The 22,273-nt window shown below is 47.6% G+C and overlaps 3 protein-coding genes across 3 annotated transcripts in view; 1 reads left to right on the plus strand and 2 right to left on the minus strand.

The window, feature by feature from the left end:
- The window catches only part of DNHD1 (dynein heavy chain domain 1), a 70,084-nt gene extending 54,696 nt beyond the window's left edge, over positions 1–15,388 (minus strand). The window contains 5 exon segments of the mRNA XM_074372473.1: positions 994–1,167; positions 4,588–5,404; positions 5,658–5,731; positions 6,167–8,571; positions 9,734–15,388. Of these exon segments, the coding sequence (XP_074228574.1) occupies positions 994–1,167; positions 4,588–5,404; positions 5,658–5,731; positions 6,167–6,432 (1,331 nt within the window). The 5' untranslated portion in view covers positions 6,433–8,571; positions 9,734–15,388.
- A 605-nt stretch (positions 15,389–15,993) lies between these two features.
- On the minus strand, positions 15,994–16,894 carry TIMM10B (translocase of inner mitochondrial membrane 10B). The gene is made up of 3 exons (XM_010964955.3): positions 16,791–16,894; positions 16,495–16,590; positions 15,994–16,332 (listed from the first exon to the last, which is right to left on the minus strand). Exons 1-3 carry the CDS (start codon positions 16,827–16,829, stop codon positions 16,156–16,158), a joined length of 312 nt encoding a protein of 103 aa, XP_010963257.1. The 5' UTR covers positions 16,830–16,894; the 3' UTR covers positions 15,994–16,155.
- Positions 16,895–16,969: 75 nt separating this feature from the next.
- ARFIP2 (ARF interacting protein 2) lies at positions 16,970–21,906 on the plus strand. Its single transcript, XM_010964956.3, has 8 exons — positions 16,970–17,127; positions 17,922–18,062; positions 18,316–18,412; positions 19,151–19,269; positions 19,448–19,669; positions 20,209–20,366; positions 20,515–20,689; positions 21,139–21,906. The coding sequence occupies exons 2-8, from the start codon at positions 17,964–17,966 to the stop codon at positions 21,292–21,294; spliced, it is 1,026 nt and encodes a 341-aa protein (XP_010963258.1). The 5' UTR covers positions 16,970–17,127; positions 17,922–17,963; the 3' UTR covers positions 21,295–21,906.
- Positions 21,907–22,273: the final 367 nt, after the last annotated feature.

The raw sequence follows: 22,273 nt of genomic DNA on the forward strand, positions 1-22,273 counted from the left end.
ATTACAAAGCAGAGAGAAAAGAGCAGAAATAGAGCCAAGAGACAATTGCTTAGTAACTGGCACGATGCTCTTAGTGAACTTTTGTTAAATGAATTGATCAGTAAATCAATGGATGGTACAGATCATTAGTGCTACCTAAGTTCAGGACAAACTAGTCATTGTATGCAGGAAACAGGGCCCCCTGGGAGTGTGTATCAGATATTGCTTAAGAGTGTGGGCCTTTGAGTTAAGACAGTCCGAGGTTCAAGTCCTGTTTCACCACTTACTATGTGGCCTTGGGCAAGTTACTTAACCTCTCTATGCTTCAGTCTACTCATCTCATATATGGAAATAATAATAGTACCTACCTGTTAGGTAAGAATTAAATGACGCATGTACTTAGAAAAGCCTGATTAATGGCAATTGTTATTATTTCTGGGAAGAGAAGGGACTTGAATAGAGCTTTTAAAAATACTAAGATTTGGATCGAATGGAAGAAAGTGAATGGATGCCTCTTGAGTCATATGGAAGGAAGAGACTTGTTTTTATAGCACAGAGATAAATCTAGGACCAAAAGGATGAAGTTCAAAGAAAGAAGATTTGGGTTCAGTCTAAGAACAGGACACCTTAGGAAACACAAAGCTTCCCTGACACTGTAAAGATTTAAACCCCTGATTCTTACACTAGAGTTAGAAGAGATCACCATTAAATTCCCCTCTGAGGCGATGACCAAATGTTTCCATCATTCTAGGGTAGAATAAAGAAGACAGAGCAAAATTTAGGAAAGAATGACCAAGACCAAAAGCTATGAGAGCAAAGGGGAGCCAAGAGGAGGTGAAGAGTGGAGAGGAGGCTGAGGGGAAGGGAAGGAGGAGGCAACAGGGAGAAGAGCTGAAATGAGAAGGGAGAGAAGGGACAGCAGCAGGTCTGGAGAGGAGGAAGAGGGGGAAGACAGCATAGGACCAAGTCTGGGAGTGGGAGGAGCGGGACAGGGCTCTGGACACAGGCTCTCACCTAAAGTAGCGGCTGGAAGCCACATTGAGATAGAGAAAGTGGACCTTCTTCAGGTATCTCTCTGTCTTCATAACAGTCACTATCTGGCTACCCAGGAGAGAAGTCTGCGGTAAGAAGCCAGTGCTTCTTTTCTGGAAGGTCTTCTCCCTGGGAACTTCAGAGTCAAGCAGAGACCTGCAGGATAAAAAATCAGGAGAGAAGAGGTAGAGCAAAGCTGTCAGGTTGCCACTGCTGACCAGCGAATGAAGGAGATAGATCAGGAGCCCGAGAGGACCTGACATAGCCTAGTCAGAGTTTGTCAACCACCTGCACTAAAAGGAGCTCACATACTGAGCAAATCCAGTCAGTCCATGAGGTGACACAGTCAGGCAACTATATTCACACACACCTGTAAGTGAACAATCCCTCCCTTCCTGATCAATGAATAATCATTCTGGATTGACTGTGATTACTATGAAGTCGATGTTACAAAATACTGAGTAAAAATAATGGGAATACTTTGCTGTCCCACTCATCACCTTGCAAGTCCACAGTCCTGGATTTCTCCTCTCTGGCAACCTTCCTAAGCTTCTAGATCTCCTATCTATTGCTCCCATTATATCTGCCCTCCAACCCTGTGTGATCTCCGTGCCTGTGACCTTTTTTTGCTCTTCCTCCATTATCACCCACCTTCCAACTTCACATCCTTTTCTTTCCAGCCAGGATCCAGTGATGCCTCCTTTAGCCCCCTCCAGCCTGCACTAGTACTGTCAATCTTCCTACTCTCCTACCCCACCAGTCAACAAAATTGGTATTAAAATTAATTACTTAAGAAATCAAAAGTTAATTACTTGGACTAATAATTCTGATTAGACTGAACTCAGAGCACAAAAACAGACCAATAAAAAGACTCTCTGAATAATTAAACTCAGACTTAACCAGTCGGAGTATACCAGTGTCATAGTATAATTGGCCCAAACCTTGATCAACAGAACAAGTTAGCCCAGGGATAACAGTGCAATCCCATTCTAAAGCTCACGTTGAAAATAGGGTTTACGATCTTGATGTTGGATCAGGACATCTTAATGGTGTAACTGCTATTAAAGGTTCATTTCCTCCATAATTAAAGCCCTACAAGATCACAGAACCAGGCCTATTAGCTCCTCTATAGACTCCTGGTAGCTAGTCTCATCTGTGGGCTCACTCTGCTCTGATGTCTTAGCACAAGTCCTCAGGCAGCTACCTCTTGCAGTCTCCTCAGCCACGATTCCAGGCCTCCACCTACCTCCACCCCATGTCCAGCCCTGCTGAGCTCCCAGTCCCAGCCCCTTCCCTGCCTCCATCTCTGCCCAGGGAAAACTGAGGCTCTCAGCCATGAACTAACTCGTTCAAGTTCCGCTGCCTCCCCACACATGTATCTGTACATATTCCCATCCTGATCTCGTCCCTGAATTTGAGAGGAAGGAGTGACTTTCTTCTCTGCGAGGCTAATTCCTCCATTTGTGCTCTGGATCCCTTTTCCCCTCTTCATGATGTATTTTCAATTTCTTCTTCTTCAGCTGTTAGCCTATATTTAATCATTCACTCTACAAATACTTACTGAGCACCTACTTCTCAAGCACTGTCTTAAGGGCTATGAACATCTCTCCATTTTTTTCTTTTTGTAGAATCATGCTCAGCCACCAATACTCTTTCAATCTACTGTCCTAATCTCTCTTTCCCTTTTAAACCAAGCTTCATGAAAAAAACAGTAATACGTGATTTCCAGTTCTTCATCTTCCATTCACTCCTGAACACACTACAATCTGCCTTCCTCCTCACAAAGCTCCACTGAAACCGCTCTCACCAACCTCTTCCTTATTGCTAAACCCAGTATTTTTCAGATTTTTCTTATTTGCCTCAGTAGCATTTAACACTACTGACTGCTCCCACCTCCCTCCCTCCCTCCACCCTACTTTTTTAATGGAGGTACTGGGGATCGAACCCAGGACCTTGTGCATGCTAAGTATGCACTTTACCACTGAGATATACCCTCCCCTCCTGCTCTCTCCTCCTTGAAATTTTCCTCTTATTTTGCCTCCCAACCTGCAAGATATTTTGCTAATCCTAATCTAAATTCAAACTCTCCTGATGTGCTTTCCCCTAACTCTGATGTGTATACACACACACACACACACACACACACACACCCCCCAGAGCAGCTGCCAGAGGAAAGACAATATTCTTTGATTTTATAGCACTTAACACAAATTGTAATGATATTTTATTTATATCAACTTACTTAACATCTATCTCCCTTAACTAAGCTGTTGTAAAACCCCAGGGAAGGGACTGAGTCTGTTTTGCCATTTCTGTATCCTCAGCATCCAGCAGTTTCTGATCTATATTAGATATACTATACTTCTTTTTTTTTTTTTACTTCTTTTTATTGAGTTATAGACATTTTACAATGTTGTGTCAAATTCCATATCTTATACTTCTTGAATGAATGAATGCCAAGGAAGCCAGTTCTGGAGAACATGGTGCAAATTAAGCTACATTAGTTAGGCCTCAGAGGTTTATTGCCAGCTCCAAAGAAAGGGCAAAGAACTTGACTCCTTTCCAACATCTCAGCCCATTCTCACTTCAGTTAGGTTCCTCCAGGAAAAGAAACTTATACTCAGGGCCTGGGGCAGGTCTTTGAAAAAGGAGGGGTCTGCAGGGGTTACTGAAGGCATACATTGTTGGCACTGGCCACCTTCCATCAGGGCCCCAGGGGCCTGCCTATCTGTCTACCGTCAAGGCTCTAAGGCTTCAGGAAAAACTTGACCCATCCATGCATTTAGAGCAAAAATTGAGGAAGCCAAGCTTGATTTAAGGTAAAACTACCCTTCTTCCCAGACAGTGAATGAGTCACAGACAAACTGGCCAGAGGACAGGGAGAAATTCCAAGACTAGAATTAGAGAACTCTCAGAAGAGAGGGTCTCTGTAGGCATTCTGAAACCCTGAAGAGAGCAATGAGAGCCAGATTAGGGAGGAAAATCATAGCTCCAGGGGCTAGGATTCCGACGCTCGCAGGGCAGGAAGAAGACTCTGGAAGGGTCAGAAGTAAAGTCTCATCTGGTAGTGCTGCCAACTCTAATCTGCCTTTGGAGCTGGCTTAGCTCACACAGACATGAGTGGGAAGGGCCTTCAGACAAGCACTCACCTAGGAGCAGCCCAAGGGAAGGACCTGGACCCAGCGTCCAGCACCCAGCACCCAGCACTAGGTAGGCCCAGAGGCAAGACAGGGATTACAAACGAGTGAGAAAAAGAACTAAGCACTGTCTGCAAAAGAAGTCTAGAAACTCTGGAAACTCAAGGTTTTTTCTGAAGCTTTGGCTTCCTCGTGGTTGACTTTTGATTTTCATGAATTTCTGCACTTTCTTTTGGGGATTAACACTGAGAACACTGGGTTCATTCTGCAGACAAAAAGGAAGCAAGGAGTAGCCTCACACCAGCTTGGCTCGGGGTCAGGCTAATTGCTAACATCAATTATGAAGCTGGCTCTAGACATCCAAGTGACCTGAGAGGCACCCATGAACTGGCTTCTTTCTCTCCTTTGCTCAAAGCCCCAGATACGGTCCCTCACTTACTTAGTCTCTCTTCTTTCAACAGGCTCCTCCTCTCCGTTGCCAGTGTCACTGCTTTCATACTGTACAGGGATGTCCGTCGCAAGTGCCAAGGGCAGGAGGTTGAGGCCATCTAACCACTGGGCCTCTTCCAGGGCCACCTCGGCACCAACGATACCCAGGCTGTGCTGTAGCTCAGGCAGTGTCAGTGGTCGCAGCCATGTGGACAACTCCTCATCTACTTGCTGCCCTCCCCAACAAGCCTGCACAATAGGGCAGGCTGGGCGTGGAGTCCCACGATGGAACCTCTGCTTCTGGGGACAGCAGTCAACATGGGAGGTGCCCTCTAACAAAGAGGTGTCTCGGGGAAAGGCCTGGTCTATGGCAACTAGCAGGTCCAGCTGGAGCTGGGACTCGACCCAGGGTGCCCAGCGGTACAGCTGCTCCAGGAAAGGCAGCAAATCAAGATGACCGACAAGCAGTGCACGATATGGAGGGAGCAGATTCAGCACCGCAAGCAGGTAGTACCATGCGTCAGGGCTGCCGTCCTGCAGCACAGCTGAGAACAGAGTTCGGAGCTCAGCTACCAGGAGCAGCAGGACCGTAGGCCGCTCTGACGGAGTCACGGCCGCCTTCAGGCGCTGTCTCTGTTTTACCTGACAGGGCCAGGGCTGTTCTCCTTTGTCTTGGATACCTACAGAGTGCCGAGATTCAAGGGCTTCAGATGACACCTCTTCATCTGAGACCAAGAGGAGCCAGGTATTCAGCTGCTGTCGAATCGACCTTGCCCACTGCTCAGGATCCGAATGCCAGTTCCACGTTCCTCGTGGCTGGACCTCACCTGCTTGGCCCAACCCAGGAGAAGGGCAAGAGAAGAGGGCTTAGGCTCTAGGCAGGGTCAAGGGGTTAGGGGGAAGGGGAAGGGAGGGACTTCAGACGGGGAAATAAATGGATGGAGCTGCAGGGGGGAGCCAGACCAGAGACCCTGAACCCTCCCTACAGCTTTCCTAAAGACTGGTAAGCAGGCCCAGGACAGAGGTAGGGCCCTCCCAGCACAAAGTTCCTTCCCACTGCCCGGGACAATGTCCCCTCACCTGGCCTAAGGGGCACCGGAGGCAAAGGAAGGGAAGAGAGATGGATCTGCTGCTGAGGGTTCATGGGGATGTGCCTGTTGGAGAAATGGATGATCGAAGACGTGAGTCCAACCACAGAGACTGGCATAAACGTGTGATCACTTGTGGAGGCAAATCGACACACACACTGAAAGGGGCTCACTCAGAGGACCTCAGAACAGCAAGGAACTGTCACTGGGACTAGAGCCTGGCGATCGCCTGAAGGGGGAGAACAGGTAGTCACTCAGAGGCAGCAAAGCCCCAGTCCCATCTGCCCATGCACTGAGGTGGGTGGTTAGACAGAAAGCAGAGGACTGGGTTCACATAACTACTTGGTTGGATGGAGGGGCGTGGGAGAGGACAGAGAGGACCAGGTGGGGAGGAGGAGGAGGAGGATCTGTGGGAGTGTGGGAGAAGGGGACATTCCTGGGAGCAGTGGTGAGAGTGGGGGAGGAGGGCGAAGGGAAGCGGATCCCCAGCAGCGGACTCACCGGCAGCTCCATCCCCTCTCTGCTGTTAGAACGGTTAGAAGAGGCCGGAGCCTCTGCTGAGAGCACCCGCGGAGCCAGAAAGGGGCGGGGCCAAGGGGGAGGGCCTGGGAAGGGCGGGGCCCAGGCCAAACTTGTCGGCTGCGCGCAGGCCTTGGGAATAGAGGTCTGCCTGGTTGCGTCTGGAAAAGAGGGGCACGGTTGACTTGGGAAAGTAGCAATCCTGAGAGCGTCGTGGGCAGGTATAATCCATGTGCCCGTTTACCCATTCACGGAGCGTGTAAGCGAGCGCCGGGCACCAACAAGCTGTCTTTGGGACCCCCTCCCCCGCCAACACACACTCTCAAACATCCACCTCATCTCCCCAAAACCCAAGTAAGACAAAATCCTGGGTCACCGGGGACTCAAAATCAAGGGTAGGGGAGCCTGATGATTTAAAAAAACAAAAATTTAGCGTATGATGGAGTCCCACCTCTGCTTTGGATATCTGGTAAGAATCCCAAAATTAAAAATGTAAAATGCCCACCAAAAGAAAGGAACCTGTTCCTTTCACGATCTTCCCCATCTCAGTAAATGGCAAGTCCATTTTTCCAGTTGCTTGGATCAAAATTTGGACTCCCCACCCTGCACACACACATTCCATATCTAAGCTTTAGCAAATCCTGTTAAGCAACAGCTTCAAAATATATCCAGAACCCAACTATTGCTCACTACCTTAAGAGCTACACCTTGGTCTAAGCTACAACCACCTTTCACCTGGATTATCCCATAACCTTCCTACTGGTCTCCGTGCTTCCACCCTTGCCCCTACAATCTACTCCTTCCAGAAAAGCCAGTGACCCTTTTCAAATACAGGCAGATCCTATCACTCCCCTGCTCAAAACTCACTAATGCCTTATTATCTCATTCTCTCAGGAAAGCCGAAGTTCTGTGTGGCCTACAAGCTGCCATCTGACCCAAGCGGGCTGCTCCCTCTGTAACCTGTCCTACTCTCCCCTATTCACACCACTTCTATTGCCTGCATCCCACGGAGCCCGCTCCCACCTCAGAGCCTACCTATAGTACCTACAGTTTTCTGTGGCTGTGTAACCGACTGTTACAAACTAAGCACCTGATTACTATCTCACAGTTCTGTAGATCCATGCTCAGCATGGCCTGACTGGGTTCTCTGCTCAGGGTATGATAAGCCTGAAATCAAGGTGTTGGCTGGGCTAGATTCTTGTCCGGAGGCTCTGGAGGAAAATCGTCTTCCAAGCTCATCCTTGTTGTTGGCAGGATTCAGTATCTTGCGGTTGTGGGACTGAGGTTCCTGTTTCCTCCTGGACATCAGCTGGGGGTCACTCTCAGGTCCTATAAGCCACCTGTCTTCCTCGCCATATGGCCCCTCCATCTTCAAACCAGCAACAGCACCCCAAACCCTTTTCATGCTTCGAAACTTTCTACATTCTTTTCTGCAACTAGCCAGAGAAAACTTCCTGCTTTAAAAAAGTTCATGTGGTTAGGCCAGACCCACCCAGATAATCTTTCTTATAGTCAAGTATGCCATAAAATGTAACCTAATCACAGAAGTTATACCTATCATATTCACAGTCTAAGGGATTATATGGGGTGTGTACATAGGGGGCAGAAAATCCTGGGCACCACGTTACCATTCTGTCTACCATACATATGCTGTAATAACAAAAAGACCCCAAAATACAACAGCTTAACATGATAGCTTATTTTCTCTCTCACATAACTGTCCAAGTATAAGTACTCCAGAGGTAATATGGCTGCCTTTCAGTTGTGCTGCCTTCTCCAAGGAAATGGTCCTTGTCTTCAAAGTCCAAGAGAGTTCACCATCATGTGTGCTGGGTTTCATCCCAGCTAGTGAGATGGGGTAGAGCAGAGAAGACATAGTCTTACCTTTCAAGGCAAAAACTGGCATTGCACACATCACTCAATCACAGGCACATACCTAGCTGCAAGGAAAGCTGCAACATCTGATTTTTATTTTCAGTAACCATGTGCCCAGATTAAAGTCAGGGGTTCGACTAGTAAAGGGAGAAGACAATGGATACCTGGGGACAAGCAGAGGCTTAGACCACAGTGAATACTCTTCTCCCAGACATCCACTAGGCCTATTCCCTCGTTTCAAGTCCCTGCTCAAAGAGACCTTACTAGTGAGTTCTTCTCTGACTACCTACCATAAAATAGCAACCCTCTCCCCACCTTTCTGATCCTCCATACCCCGCATTATTTTTCTCCGTAGCACTTATTACCGCCTCATATCAATACTTACTTAGTTGCTTATTGTCCATTTCTCCTGACTAGAAGTGTAAGCTCCACGGTGGCAGAGATTCTGACTGCTCTCTGCTCTTCCCTCAGCCCTTAGTGCTGGGCACCATGAGTAGGTGATCAGAATGTATCTGTGGAACAGATGCATAAATGTACAGCAACCTTCGTTAGCCAGGAGGATGGCCTCTGGGAGTCAGACTGCCTGGACTGAACACCTGACCCCAGCACTTGCTAGTTGTGGGATATTTTACTGCAGTTTTATTTTTTATTTTTTTTTATAAAATGAAGATAATAATAGTACCTACCTTACAGGGCTGTCATGAGAATTAAATGAGTTAACGTAAAATGCTTGGAATAGAGGCTGGTAGCTAAGCACTAGGTACAGTGGATCTGTGTGAGCTAGGTGTCTGTGCTGTTGTTTATGGCACTCTACCAAGGACTGTGGACAAAATGGTGAACAAGACATAACAAAAGGGTTCAATGAGGGCACAGATAAGAACTCGTCCTAGAAAAGGCAAGGAAGAGTCATAGAATCATAGTAGGCTCTAAAGTTTAAGACCTTAAAGAACAGTTTTTTTCCAGTTATAAAATAAATAAGTTATGGGGACATAATATTTGGAATAGGGAATATAGTCAATAAACACTGTAATTACTTTAATTGGTGACAGATGGTAACTGGACTTATCACGGTGATCATCTCATAATGTATATAAATGTCAAATCGTATGTTGTACACCTGAAACTAATATAACAATGTATGTCAATTATACTTCAACTGGGGAGAGGGTATAGCTCAATGGCAGAGTGTGTTTAGCATGTATGAGGTCCTGGGTTCAATCCCCAGTACCTCCATTAAAATAAATAAATATACCTAAGTACCTCCCACCAAACAAAACAAAAAAACCCAACCAAATAAATAAAATTTTAAAAATTATACTTCAATTAAAAAAAAAACAAAAACAACAGTTTTCCAGACAGGCAAGGTGAAAAAGGAAATCTGTTCAGAAACTTCTACTGAGCCCGCAACACTACCTAATAACCTAATTATGTTCCTTTTGTCAGTTCACTCTCTCATTCTCTGCGAAGACTATTTCAAGCCTTCTGCTGCACTCTCATCTTCCATTTTCTTGTTTTACTCTCTGGTAACTTTACTTCCTACTTAAAAAAAAAAAAAAAGATGCTGTATCAGTCAGGGTTCTCCAGAAAAAGAGAACCAATATATAGAGAGAGACACACAGAGAAGAGACAGAGATAGAGAGACAGAGAGGCGTTTATTTTAAGAAATTGGCTCACATGATTGTGGGGCTGGCAAGTCCAAAATCCTTAAGGTAGATAGGTCAGCATGCTGGAAACTCAGGCAGGAGTTAATGTTGCAGTGTCTTGAGGGAGAATTCCTTCTTCTCTGGGAAATCTCAGTTTTTGCTTTCAAGGCCTTCAGCTGATTGGATGAAGTCCACCCACATTACTGAGGGCAGTTTCTTTTACTTAAAGTCAACTGATTGTAGATGTTAACCACATCTATAAAATACCTTCACAGTAACACCTCGATTATTAGCGTTTGATGAAATAACTGGGTACTGTAACCTAGCCAATTTGACACACAAAACTAACCATTACACAATTATTTAAAAGGAATTCTCAGGGGAGGGTAAAGCTCAGTGGTAGAGCACATGTTTAGCATGCACAAGGTCAGGTTCAATCCCCAGTACCTCCATTTAAAAAAAAGACAGATAAATAAATGGAACTCTCAACTTCCCAAAACCAAATCACAACTACTTAGATCTGATCTCATCCCTTCCTCCCTCCTTCCTGTTTCCAATAAGAGTTTCTCCTCTCTCTTAAGCCAAGCTCTAGAACTTCGCTCTGGAAATACTCTCTTACCTTCATTTATTAGTATTTGTTGAGCATCATCTGTGTTGGGCATTAATTTGGGTGTCTGGTTACACCAGTGTACAAAACAGTAACACTGACAAAAATTCCTGATTTATGGAGCTGACACTCCAGTGGGGGACACAAATAACAAGTAATAAAATGAATAAACTGTATAGTACATAAGAAGTGGCAGTGCTATGGAAAAAAAGGGGATCAGGAATGTTTTAAGGGAGGACAGGTTGCAATTTTAAGTAGGATAATCAGAGTAAGTCTTAATAAAAGGTGGCATCTAAGCAAAGACATGAAGGAAAGGAGGGCAGCTCTTCCCCCTGTCTTTGCCTGATTAATTCTAATTCACCTTTGAAATCTCAGCTTCAAAATCACTTCCTCAGGGAAGCTCTCCTTCATCCCACATGCAGGTAAGTTGGCACTACTGTATATCCCCATTACAATGCACATTTCTTCTTTGCGACGTTCATCACAGTTGGGATTACTTGTTCTATATTGACCATCACCATATCGAAGTTAAATTCCAAGAAAACTAGGATAGCATCTTTCTCATTCACCTCTGTATCTGCAGGACTTAACGTTGGTAAAAGAAGTCATTCAAATATTTATGAAATATGTAAATACATGGATGAATGTGGGACATACCAAGAAAAGGCAAAACAGAGTCTGGAATTATTAGCATGATGAACACCACAAATGAACTGATTCTTTTATAACCAAGCATCAAAGAATAAAAAAAACTGGCTGAAGAGGAGGCCAGAGAAGTTATCTGGAACCTGATCAGAGAAGCCCCACTTGTGAGGCTAAGGAGTCTGGAGTCATGGAAGACCTTACGTAGATGAGTACCATGGTTAAATGCATATTTTACAAGAATCACTCTTGGTTAGTATGGAAAATGGATTGGTAGGTGTCTCCCAATAGCCCTTCTCCTTTTCTTCCTTGAACCCAATTTTTAATTGAGTAAGTGACTGGTAAGAATAAAGATGATGTTCCCCAGCCTGCCTTGCAGCAAGATATGAATGATCTGCTGCAGGTGGAGGTGTTTTAGGTGTTGACTAATCTGTGGATGTTTAGAGCAGAAGATACCAAAAAGTGAGATTTTGAATTAAAAACACCTCTATACCTCTAAATCACTGGCAAAAGGCCAAAGGTTAAATGCAGATTCATTTTGGTCTCTTCAGATAAAAAGCCTTTCTCTGATTATGCAAATAGCTGATAGAAGACTGAACGATGTGCATTCAACAAAGATTTATCAAGCACTTTCATGTGCCAGGCACTGTGATAAGGATACAATGGTGAGCAATGCAGACAAGGACTCTGACCCCACGGGGTGTATAATTACCAACTGTACAAGTGCTACATGCCTAAAACATGAGGAATTATGGGAGCTGGGGTCTGGGAAGTTATTTGAGGAAATAGTATTTCAACTAAGTACTCCAGAATGAGTAGAAGCTCAGTAGATCATGTAAGGGGGAAAGCATTACAGGCCAGGAAACAGCAAGTACAAAGGCCCTGAGATGGACTAGTGTATGACAGGTTAGAGGAACTGAAAGGCCAGTGTGGTCAGAGCAGAGAGAGGGAGAGTGAGGTGTGGTTCAATTCAATTTAGTTCAATTCAACAAACAGTATTAACTGTCCAGTGTTGACAATCATTGATAAGATCAAGGTAGGACTGAGGTAGGCAGTGGCTAGATCACACAAGATCTTGTAAGTCATGCGTAGAATGTCAGTTTTTAATCCTAAGAAGAATTGGAAGCTATTGCAAGGTTTTAAGCATCAGTTTGTGTCTTCTGGCCAATGGATGGAGACTAGGTTGGAGGGGTGCACAACTGGATAGGGGAAGTAGCAGGAATTGGAATAATCCTGGTGGGAGATCATGAAGATAAGAGAGGCAGCAGAATTTAGGGATTTTTAGAAATGTAAACGGATAGGATTTGGCAATTGAGTGAACGGGTAAGTGAGGTTTCTAGCTTCTGCAACTGGTTGAGTACTAGGCACAAGAGCAAAGTTTATGAGGAAACCTGCTGAGCTTGGTGGGATGTTTCTGAAACACCAAAGTGGAGATGTCAATCAAGCAGCCCGGAGGAGAGATCTGAAAGTCATCAGCAACTAAAGCTCAGAGTGGGGATGACACAATCGCAGAAAAATTAGATTGAGAAAGAATGGGGCTTAGAGATACCTTTAGATTTAAAGGTTGGAGGCCAGTAAGCCTGCAAAGGAGCCTAAGGACTCCTGCAAAGGAGGCCAGAGGTTCTAGTAAAACCATGAGAGTGGAATCATAGACACCTATGTGTTGATGAGGAACTAGTCAATAGTACCAGATGCCACTGAGAAGTGAAGTGGGCCGAGGAAATAAGCTGAGGGCAATAACCACTGGATTCAGAGATATGATGGTCACTTGGTGAGCTAGGGTGACCTCAGTAAGAACCATTTCAATAGACTAAAGGTTTTGTAGAAGTCAAAACAGACTGGGATGAGGCATGGGAGTGGAGAGGGCCAAAGTATCCAACTTTTCTGGGGGGAGAAGTTTAGAGGTTTTGAGAAGTTTAGCTACAAAATGGGGAAAAAATTGGATGGTAACTGGAGGTGAAATGAGGTAGAGTGGTTTGTTTGTTGTAATGAAACTTTAGCACGTTAAACACTGATGAGAAGAATTTAGTAAAGTGGCAAAAAGCCAGAGAATAAGGAAGGACTAGGATTCAGAGCACAGGAATGAGCACTGACCTTAAGAGGGATGCTTGTCCTGTTTAGACAGGAGGGAAAGAGAGCATGATAACAATGTAGGTGGGTGACCAAGCTTTGGGTTGCAAAATGTTGCAGGAGTTCCCAATGGATAGCTTCTACTTTGCCTATGAATTAAAAATAAGGTGACCTACAGAAAGTGAGAATGGTAGGAGTAATACGAGGCTTAAGAATATTGGTTTGAAATAGTCATTGCAGGGAAGAGGAAAGACGGCTAGAAAAATTAAGTGGGATTACAGGGGCCCAGACTCCATCTAAAGTTGATAACCATGAATTCATAGTAATATAAATCTGCTCTTTAGTGATTTTCCTTGGGTGCCTTTTAGATGTCCAAATGTAGGCACTAATGTTTCCTTTTATCCAAGTCCAACAAAGAGACGTGAGACAAGGAAATTAAGCCTATTCCAAGAGAATGACTAGAATTTAAACTTGATTGGAATCTAAAGATAAGGTGTTAACGGAAAGAAGGTAGAAGCAATGGCCTGAATGATCCCGTGAAATAAAAAGGTGGTAGAGGAATAGCTCAACAGACAAAGTGGAAGGAATACAGTCAGTGAATAAGATGCAAGTGTTTTGAAGATGGAGCAGTCTGGGTGGTGACAATGGTCAGGATATGACTAAGGGAGTGAGTGGCTAAGACAGGGTGGAAATCTTTGGAGACTAGGTCAAGGAACTAAGAGACCAAAACATTGGAAAGACTGTCATTATAACATTAAATTACCAAGAGGTGGATGGGAAGACCAAAGACTAGCTATTTAGGGGGAAGTAAGAGAGTGACAGTTACTAAGGACAAGTAATGAGACAGGGTGATATAGCTGAATAGGCTCAAAGGAATCACTTTGCAAAGAAGTGGGCCACAAGGTCAACTAAAGTTGTTTAGTTCAAGTTGTGAAGCCACAAGGTCTGGAACAACCCTGTCTCCAATATGTGTTTGTGATAAAGGGATAAAGCTTTGTCAATGTTTATCCTTGTGTTGTGCTTGGAACATCACATTGCTCTCATTATGCCAATGGCTAACACTTCCATAGTAAGTCCTGAGGGAGCCTTCAGTGACTATGGAAGACAGAACGAATAAGGTTTTTCTCCTAAGTACTGAACACATTTACAGACAGAGAGGAGAGAAGAGATGTTAGAGTTGAGGGACTAACTGGTGGACTAGACTAAGGGACACTTGTTTTCCCATGCCCAGCGACAGGCTGGGTGCAGATGAGCAAGCACAAATGAGCTCTGGAAGTTCGAAGAACATAAGCTTTAGACTCAGATCTATGTTCCTAGCCCCTCTCCAGCAATTACTAATTATGTGACATGGAAACACAGATAATTCACAATGGAAGTTTATTGCAAGGATATAAACACAAATGTTAATGTGGAAGAATCCTCCCACCAGCAGCGCAATATGCCAGGTCCCCATCCTGTCACTGAGAATTCAGTTCACCAGCTCTTTTACCTGCATTTGTACCTTCCAAGGAGAGGACTTTATTCCACCTCCCTCAATAGGTATCTGTATATAAGGTGGGCTCTCCTGGTACAATTGAATTCTTGTTTCCTCATCTGTTAAATTGGGTAATACCAGCAGCAGAACCCATACAAAGTGGGTGCTCAACAGATATTTTGAAAGGCAAACCTGGTGTAGTAAAGGAAACATGGATTTTAAAGTCAGATCTGCATTTTCAGACAGGGTCTGCTACTAGAGAATTTCAACTTCCTGATCTGCCCAGGGGAGAAAAACATCTGCTCTCTGGGTAGTTCTTAAGTTTCTGTTTTTGTTTTTTAGTTACTATTGTGGGAGCCAATGTCTAAGAGCTTCCATTTCCATTTAAAAAATGAAACATGGTCATCTGATGGGGAAGAGCTGAGGGTGAGGTGGGGGATTAGGGAGAGAAGCAGTGAAGGTATAAAATAACTGCTGTGGTGACTAAGAGAGCAAATAGACCAGGAACCCCCAAAGGGTTGCTTGATGGTAGTAAGGGCTTGGTTGCAGCTAGAGATCTTAGTGTCATTCAATATATTTAGTGGCATTCAATATACAGCTGTTTTTCTCTAGCAGTGTGAATGGAAGAGCAGCAAAGTTAGAACAGCTGGGATGATACAAAAAGGATGCAAGAGTGGAAAGAAAATTCGGTGATGGTGTGATAGGCCATTCAGACTGCTGAATACAGAAGTAAATTCAACAACGGGAAGGGCGATTATGAGGAAAGAACAGAGAGGGTGGAATGAGAAATCACAGAACAGGCACAGTGGGAACAACAGGGGGCAGGGGAAGGAAGAGCTAGAATTAGATTATAGACAAGTAGCGAGACATTAAGGTAACAGTCAAGAAGTCTTTAAGATTTTGCTTTCCTCCTTTTTTCCCCATAACCACCACCATCTACTTCTCCCTTGGGTTTCTCTCCCTCAAGTCTGTGTTGCAGAATACAGTTCCCCAAGTTTTCCCCTTTCTGACTGCTCCTGAAAACAAGCACACATACCTTCTTTGATAATAGGTTTTACTGCTTATCCTGGAAGACAGAAAAGAGTAAGAAAGTAACAACTCAGGGAAATAGTTGAAGTTCCAGAACACTCCAGAATTCTTACAGGTTTTAGCTCTGTCTGAGGCTACTGACTTCCCAGGAGGTAGTGCCTAAAAGGCCTGTAGTTTCCTAATTTGTTGTTCCTAGATATCTCTTAAATGAGCCATTTAAGTCAGATAGATTTAAGTTAAGGTCAGCTAGATGGGCAGAGCTCCCATTTTCTCTGTCATCTGGGCAGGAACCAACTTCCTGTTGCTACTGCCACAGGACCTTACTTTAAGCAGGTGTTTGGGAATGTTGAGGTTTACTTTCTACACATAGAAGGCAATTTCTCTGCTGCCAGGGCTGAAGCACTGACAGAATAAGAAGAATGGTGCCAATAAAGTGGGCAAAGCTTCCCTGCCCATTATATAAACCAAAAAGAGTAAAAGCGGGTTTATTAGCTCCAGGAAAAGGAGCAACAGTACCCAGCTCTCAGGCAACCCCTCACTTTCTATACCCAGGCTGCACCTAGCCCAAGGTCCACTGGTTCCTTCAATCTGAGGGTCCATCCAGTGCCTCCCTTCCTGGGGTTGGGCATGGCTAGCTGCCTGATGGCGAGGTTTCGGGCTGTTCAGCAGCAGCACCTGGCACAGCTGAGGCAGCCTCGTAGTCGGCGATGCGGCGCTGTACCAGGGCGGGCATGAGCTGCACGTAAGCAGCCATGAGGCGGTGGTTGGAATCGATCAGCTTCCCAGCACAGCTGTGCAGACAGGCCTCCTGGAAGGAAGACCAAAGGTGTTCTGTCAGGTCCATCTCCTTCTTTCCCATCCCTCGCCTAGGCCAGGGCTAGAGGTAGGGGAAGCGCGGGGGAGAGGCAAGTAGCCTATGGTTAACTCTTGAGGATCGGGGGTAAGCTCCCTACTCAGTTCCCCACCTAACCTCCTCAGCATCCAGAGCTCGATGGTGCAGGCTGGGCACGCAGCGCTGGAAGCAGAGTTCCGTCATCCGATTGTAGACCAACAGGAAGTCCCGCAGCTGGGAGGGAAGGGTACAAGGAATTCAGCGAAGAAGAGGACCGTATCTCAACTCAAGGCCGCACCGCCCGAGGTTCCCAGCACCGCGCACCAAGGCCCGACGTTCTCAGCCCTCGGATGCCTGGCTCTTTGGGGTTCCCGCCACGCTGACAAGGATGCTAGGTAAACGTATGGCCCTATAGCGACTCTGCTCCCACTCACGTTTCTCAACTGCTGTTGCTGCTGCTGCTGCTGCTCCATCGCGCCAAGGGCGCCTGCCCTACGTCACTTCCGTTACAACTTCTAGGTAACGCCCCGGAAATGACCTCTTGTGGCTCCCCAGAGACAGCGGGGTTGGCTCAAGGATCGTCCTGCCCCCTGCTGCCTACGTCACTTCCGCCCTTATCATTTGCGACGTGGCCGGCTTCTTCTGCCCGGGAGAGGACGTCACTTCCGCCGAATCCCTGACCTGCTGCTAGGATCGCGAAGGGAACTGGATCCCGAGGTCCCCGCGCGGCCCGGGCCTGGCTCCCTGAGGGGAAGAGCGGCCCGGCCCGAGGTGAGAGGGACATGCATGGGCGAGAGCAAGTTGAATGCACGAACCTGACCTGAGGTCAGGATGCCTCTGAGCCCTGGGGAAGGATGAGAACACACCTGATGCCCAGGTGTATGTGGGGGGAGGGCGGAGACTCACACCTGGGGAGACATAACTGACTTTGGAAGAGATCACATATGTCCTGGGAAAGAGAGGCTTTTGCCAGAGGTCGGGAACTTAAACCAACTGATTTAACTAAGGCCTGAAGGGGAGGGCCCGAGGAAAAGGAGGTGCATGGGATGGAGGAGGGGGAGACCACCTGCAGGAAAGGGAAGAAACAGTAAAGAAGTGTGGAAGGCCAAGCAATGGAGAACTTACCTGAAGTGGGGGGATGGGTAGACACCTGAGCCCTGGAAAGGGGTTCACCTCCTGATCAGGGGAAACACCTGCATGGGGATAAGCTTCTTGAGAGCACGGACTTTATCTCGTGTTCACTGCCTCAAATAGTGCACATGGTCGGCACTCATTAAATGTCTGTTGAAGAACTGAATGCATGAATGATCACTGGAGTCCTGAGTGGGGTGGGGGTGGGGGGGGTGGGCCATGAGAACATGATCTCAGGTTAGGCACACCTGTGGCCTGGGTGTGCGTGTATAGAAGCATGTACCTTGGAGGGGAGATATACATAGAGCTAAGGAAAGAGTGATGTCCAAACCCCAGAACACTGAAGCCCTGGGACAACCTCAGAAATGGCAGGGGAGATCTTCCTCTTCGGAGTACTGGCCAGTTTTCAGAAGTGTCTGTATTGGGCTTTGCAGGGCGCTGGGGTGGAGACTTTGAATCCGGTCCCTTCGCTCGCCATGACGGACGGGATCCTAGGGAAGGCAGCCACAATGGAGATCCCCATCCACGGGAATGGTGAAGCTGGGCAGCTTCCTGAGGATGATGGGCTGGAGCAGGTGCTTCTGTTCAATTCTTCTCCATGTTGTTTCGGTTGAGGAATCCCAACTCATAAACCCTGAGCTTGCACCCCAGTAGCCTTCCCTGAACTTACCTGACTCCCTTCAATCTTTTTACAAATCTTTGTTCTGATTCTGTGCAGACGTCCCTTGTGTGCTCTCTCTCTGATGCTTCAATCCAAGCTTGTTTTCACCCCCAAAATGCTTCAGCTGCCCCTCTGTTCCTGAAGCCCCCCTCTTCTCTGGCCTATAGGACCTCCAGCAGGTGATGGTGTCAGGACCCAACCTCAATGAAACCAGCATTGTGTCTGGTGGCTATGGGGGCTCTGGTGATGGACTCATCCCCACAGGTATGAATGATCAGAACAGGACAGGGAGCTTGAGTGGAGAGGGGGAGAGGGATGGTTCTAGGGATCATAGGATGTGTCTAAGAAGGCTTGAATTCTGTCTAGAGATCCTGGGAACCTCTGCCAGTATGAACCCTATGGAATCTCAGCCCAAGGCCCATTCCCAGGGTTGTCCATCTGCTTCCATTTGCCGTATAGTCCCCGAGATACGCTCATGGGTCCTTTCTGTGCTGTTACCACCTGAGTTGAAAGAAGAACTCTGTTTCACAGACCATTCCCCTGCTCTGGAGCCTGAATCTTATTTGGAACTTTGTGAGGCTTTTCAGACTTTTACTTTACACTCTAATGTTTAGAGGAACAAACAGCCCGGAATCTCACACTGACAAGGATTCCACATGAGAATGTCAACCGGGTTTCTGTTTGATGGACCCACCATTCTTGATCAGCCACTCTGTACTCAGCCTATTTTGGCTGTTTCCTCTGCCCCTGTCCACTAGCAACTCCCTCTTCCCTCCTCCAACCACCACCACCACCTCAAAAGGAGGCTGATACATATTGGGATTTGAGTGTCAGGGCACAAGGTATGAGTTCCTCCTAGTTGGGTAGGAGAATCTAATTGTCTCTAGCTTATGCTCCTTCAGGGAAATCATTATCAGTGCTGGGAGGGAAGTATGGGTGGAACCACAGAGGTTTTTTGATTGTATCTGAGAGAGGCTGGTGTCAAAGAACTTGGTCCTTTAGGGTCTGGCCGCCATCCATCTCACAGTGCTACTCCTGCTGGCCCCGGAGATGAGGTGGCTCGGGGCATCGCTGGAGAGAAGTTTGACATTGTCAAGAAATGGGGCATTAACACATATAAGGTGAGATTCAAGCACCTCTCCCTTCCCTCAAACTTTCCTAGGTGCCTTTTCCCTATCTTCCAGATCCTAGTATCCTATCTATGGCTGAGACTAGGAGCCTGGGGATGCTGGGATAGATACCTGCTGGGAGGGGACGGCGTACTAGGGTCTCTGATCTGTTCCCCCGCTTCCCAATCAGTGCACAAAGCAGCTGTTATCAGAGCGATTTGGCCGAGGCTCCCGGACTGTGGACCTGGAGCTAGAGCTGCAGATTGAGCTGCTGCGTGAGACGAAGCGCAAGTATGAGAGTGTCCTGCAGCTGGGCCGGGCACTGACCGCCCACCTCTACAGCCTGCTGCAGACCCAGCATGCACTGGGTGATGCCTTTGCTGACCTCAGCCAGAAGTCCCCAGAGCTTCAGGTGCCTCGACCAGGCCAAAGAGGGTGGGGGGACTGGGCCCAGGCCCTCCCAGGCAGTCACCCCTCAGCCTCCCTCCCTCCCTCCTGCAGCCCAGAGGGAGAACCCCTCCAGGGTGGGCCCAGCCCTGCCCCCAGCAGCACTCACCTGTGGAGGCGGCCTAAGGGTTTGTACAGAGGTCCAAAAGTTGGAGGGGGTGGGGGAGGCGGCACACTAGGTGCCTCACAAGTAACCCTTCTCCGCATTGACCAGAATACCTTCAGTGCTCAGCCTAATCAGAGCCTCTCCCTTGCCTGCTACACCAGCTTTCCCTGATCTAGGCCTGCGAACTTATCTGAGAGCCCCACTCCCACATTCCTGCCCCAGGCATCCCCAGAATAGCCCCACTAACTTTCTGGCTAAGAGAGCCTTGCTGGAGGCAGTCCTGGGTTGTTCCAGTTTCAATGGCTGTTTCCCCTGGGGCGGCAGGGGGAGGGGGGAGGCTACAGCTCCATTCAGGTGGGGACTGTTACTCAAGGCCTGTCCCTCCCTTCTGCCCTCAGGAGGAATTTGGCTACAATGCAGAAACGCAGAAGCTGCTGTGCAAGAATGGAGAGACACTGCTCGGGGCTGTGAACTTCTTTGTCTCTAGCATCAACACATTGGTAACCAAGACCATGGAGGACACACTCATGACTGTCAAACAGTATGAGGCTGCCAGGTGTGGGCACTGGCAGGGCCTAGGGTTTTGGGAGTTGGCTGGCTTGGGTGGAAGTTTGAGCTTTAGGGGCCTAAGAATTGAGGAAAGAAAGGCGAGTATGTGTGGAGAACAAAGGGGTGGAGACCAGCCTGTATCACCCCCTCCCCAGGCTGGAATATGATGCCTACCGAACAGACTTAGAGGAGCTGAGCCTAGGCCCTCGGGATGCAGGGACGCGTGGTCGACTCGAGAGTGCCCAGGCCACTTTCCAGGCCCATCGGGACAAATATGAGAAGCTGCGGGGAGATGTGGCCATCAAGCTCAAGTTCCTGGAAGAAAACAAGGTGCCAACCCCACCCCTTTGACCCAGCCCACCTTCCCATCTGTAACATTGACCTCACTCCTCTGAAACCCTCCCCATCATTGAATGGGAAATGCAGCCTGGCTAAGGAGTGGGATCTTCCCCCAGCCCTCTCAACCCCTGGACCTTTCCACTCACCCTCTCTCTGATCCCTGGCCCTTTTCTATTGGTGGATTTAGCTGCTGGTCCCAGGGACATAACTGGGAAAAATCACCCCTTGAGCTTGGGTACCAGAATCCCAGGCCCAGCCAATCAAGTCAGATGTCTCCTATCAGATTAGTCCTTATCCTTGCACTCCGTTGGTGGAGTTCAGCTCCCATTCCAAAAAGCATCATCAGAGCAGAGTCCATGTGCCCCTGGTCTGGGCTTGGGCTCATAGCCCCTCAGGAAGGGTATCTGAGTCCAGTCTCAGCTGAGCTTGTGGACCTCCAGATCAAGGTGATGCACAAGCAGCTGCTGCTCTTCCACAATGCCGTGTCAGCCTACTTTGCTGGGAACCAGAAACAGCTGGAGCAGACCCTGCAGCAGTTCAACATCAAGCTGCGGCCTCCAGGAGCCGAGAAGCCCTCCTGGCTAGAGGAGCAGTGAGCCGCTCCAGCCCAACCTGGCTATCAAGAAGGACATTTGGAGGGGCAGTCCCAGGGTGGGGGAGGTGTGGGCATGGGACATCCCTTGCCTCCTGCCCTCTGGCTTGGGTTCCCTTTCCCTGGCTGGGGCTGACACCAGTTGTGCCCACACTGCTGTGGGTAGGGAGGGGTCCTGCAGGCCCAGCGGCTGCTGCCCTGTCCTTTATCTTCCTGGCCACTGGGCTTCATTCCCAGATCTTCTCCTTCCACTCCACAGTCAAAGGCTATGACAAAACCACTCCCTGGCCAATGGCATCACTCCTCAGGCCTATCCCCAGCTCCTGGGGTGTGCCCCCTGACCAATGGCAGAGCCTCAAAAGGCCCTGTCAGCCAATGGCAGCTCTTCTTGGGCTCCCCTGGGCCAATGATGTTGCCTCCAATACCCTTTGTCCCTCCTCAATGTGTGCCCATTGCAGAGAAGGGGACTGGGACCAAAGGGGTGGGGATATGGGGAGCCCCACTTCTGGCCCTACATCTGAATGGGCCTCCCCTCACCTACCCACCCAGTTTAATTGTGCTTAGAGCCCTGGAAGATTGGGACCTAGCACTAGGAATAAACCTTTCATAAAAGCAGGCCCAGTGAGGTCAATTTGTGGGGGACTCTAGGAGGGTGGTCTGGGTGGAGAAATGCTCAGTCTAATCATCCACCAAAACCCTATCAATTCAGGAGAGCTGGGGCTGGACTGAAGTCACAGGTTTCAGGAACAGTCTGAGAGCCCATTGTCCTCCCCCAGCCCCAGGAGGAACCATATCTTTTATTTGCCCTTCAGGCTAACACCAAGATAGCAATGGATCTTAAAACACAGGGCCCAGAGAGGGTTGGGCCCACTGACCTCTATCATCCATTCATTCATACAGCAAATATTTACTGAGTGCTTTTATTTGCCAGACACTGCGCAAGACCCAAGGGAAACATCGGGGAATAAAACACGGTCCCTGCC

This window comes from Camelus bactrianus, chromosome 10 (assembly GCF_048773025.1).
Source record: "Camelus bactrianus isolate YW-2024 breed Bactrian camel chromosome 10, ASM4877302v1, whole genome shotgun sequence".
In the NCBI taxonomy this organism is placed as follows: domain Eukaryota; kingdom Metazoa; phylum Chordata; class Mammalia; order Artiodactyla; family Camelidae; genus Camelus; species Camelus bactrianus.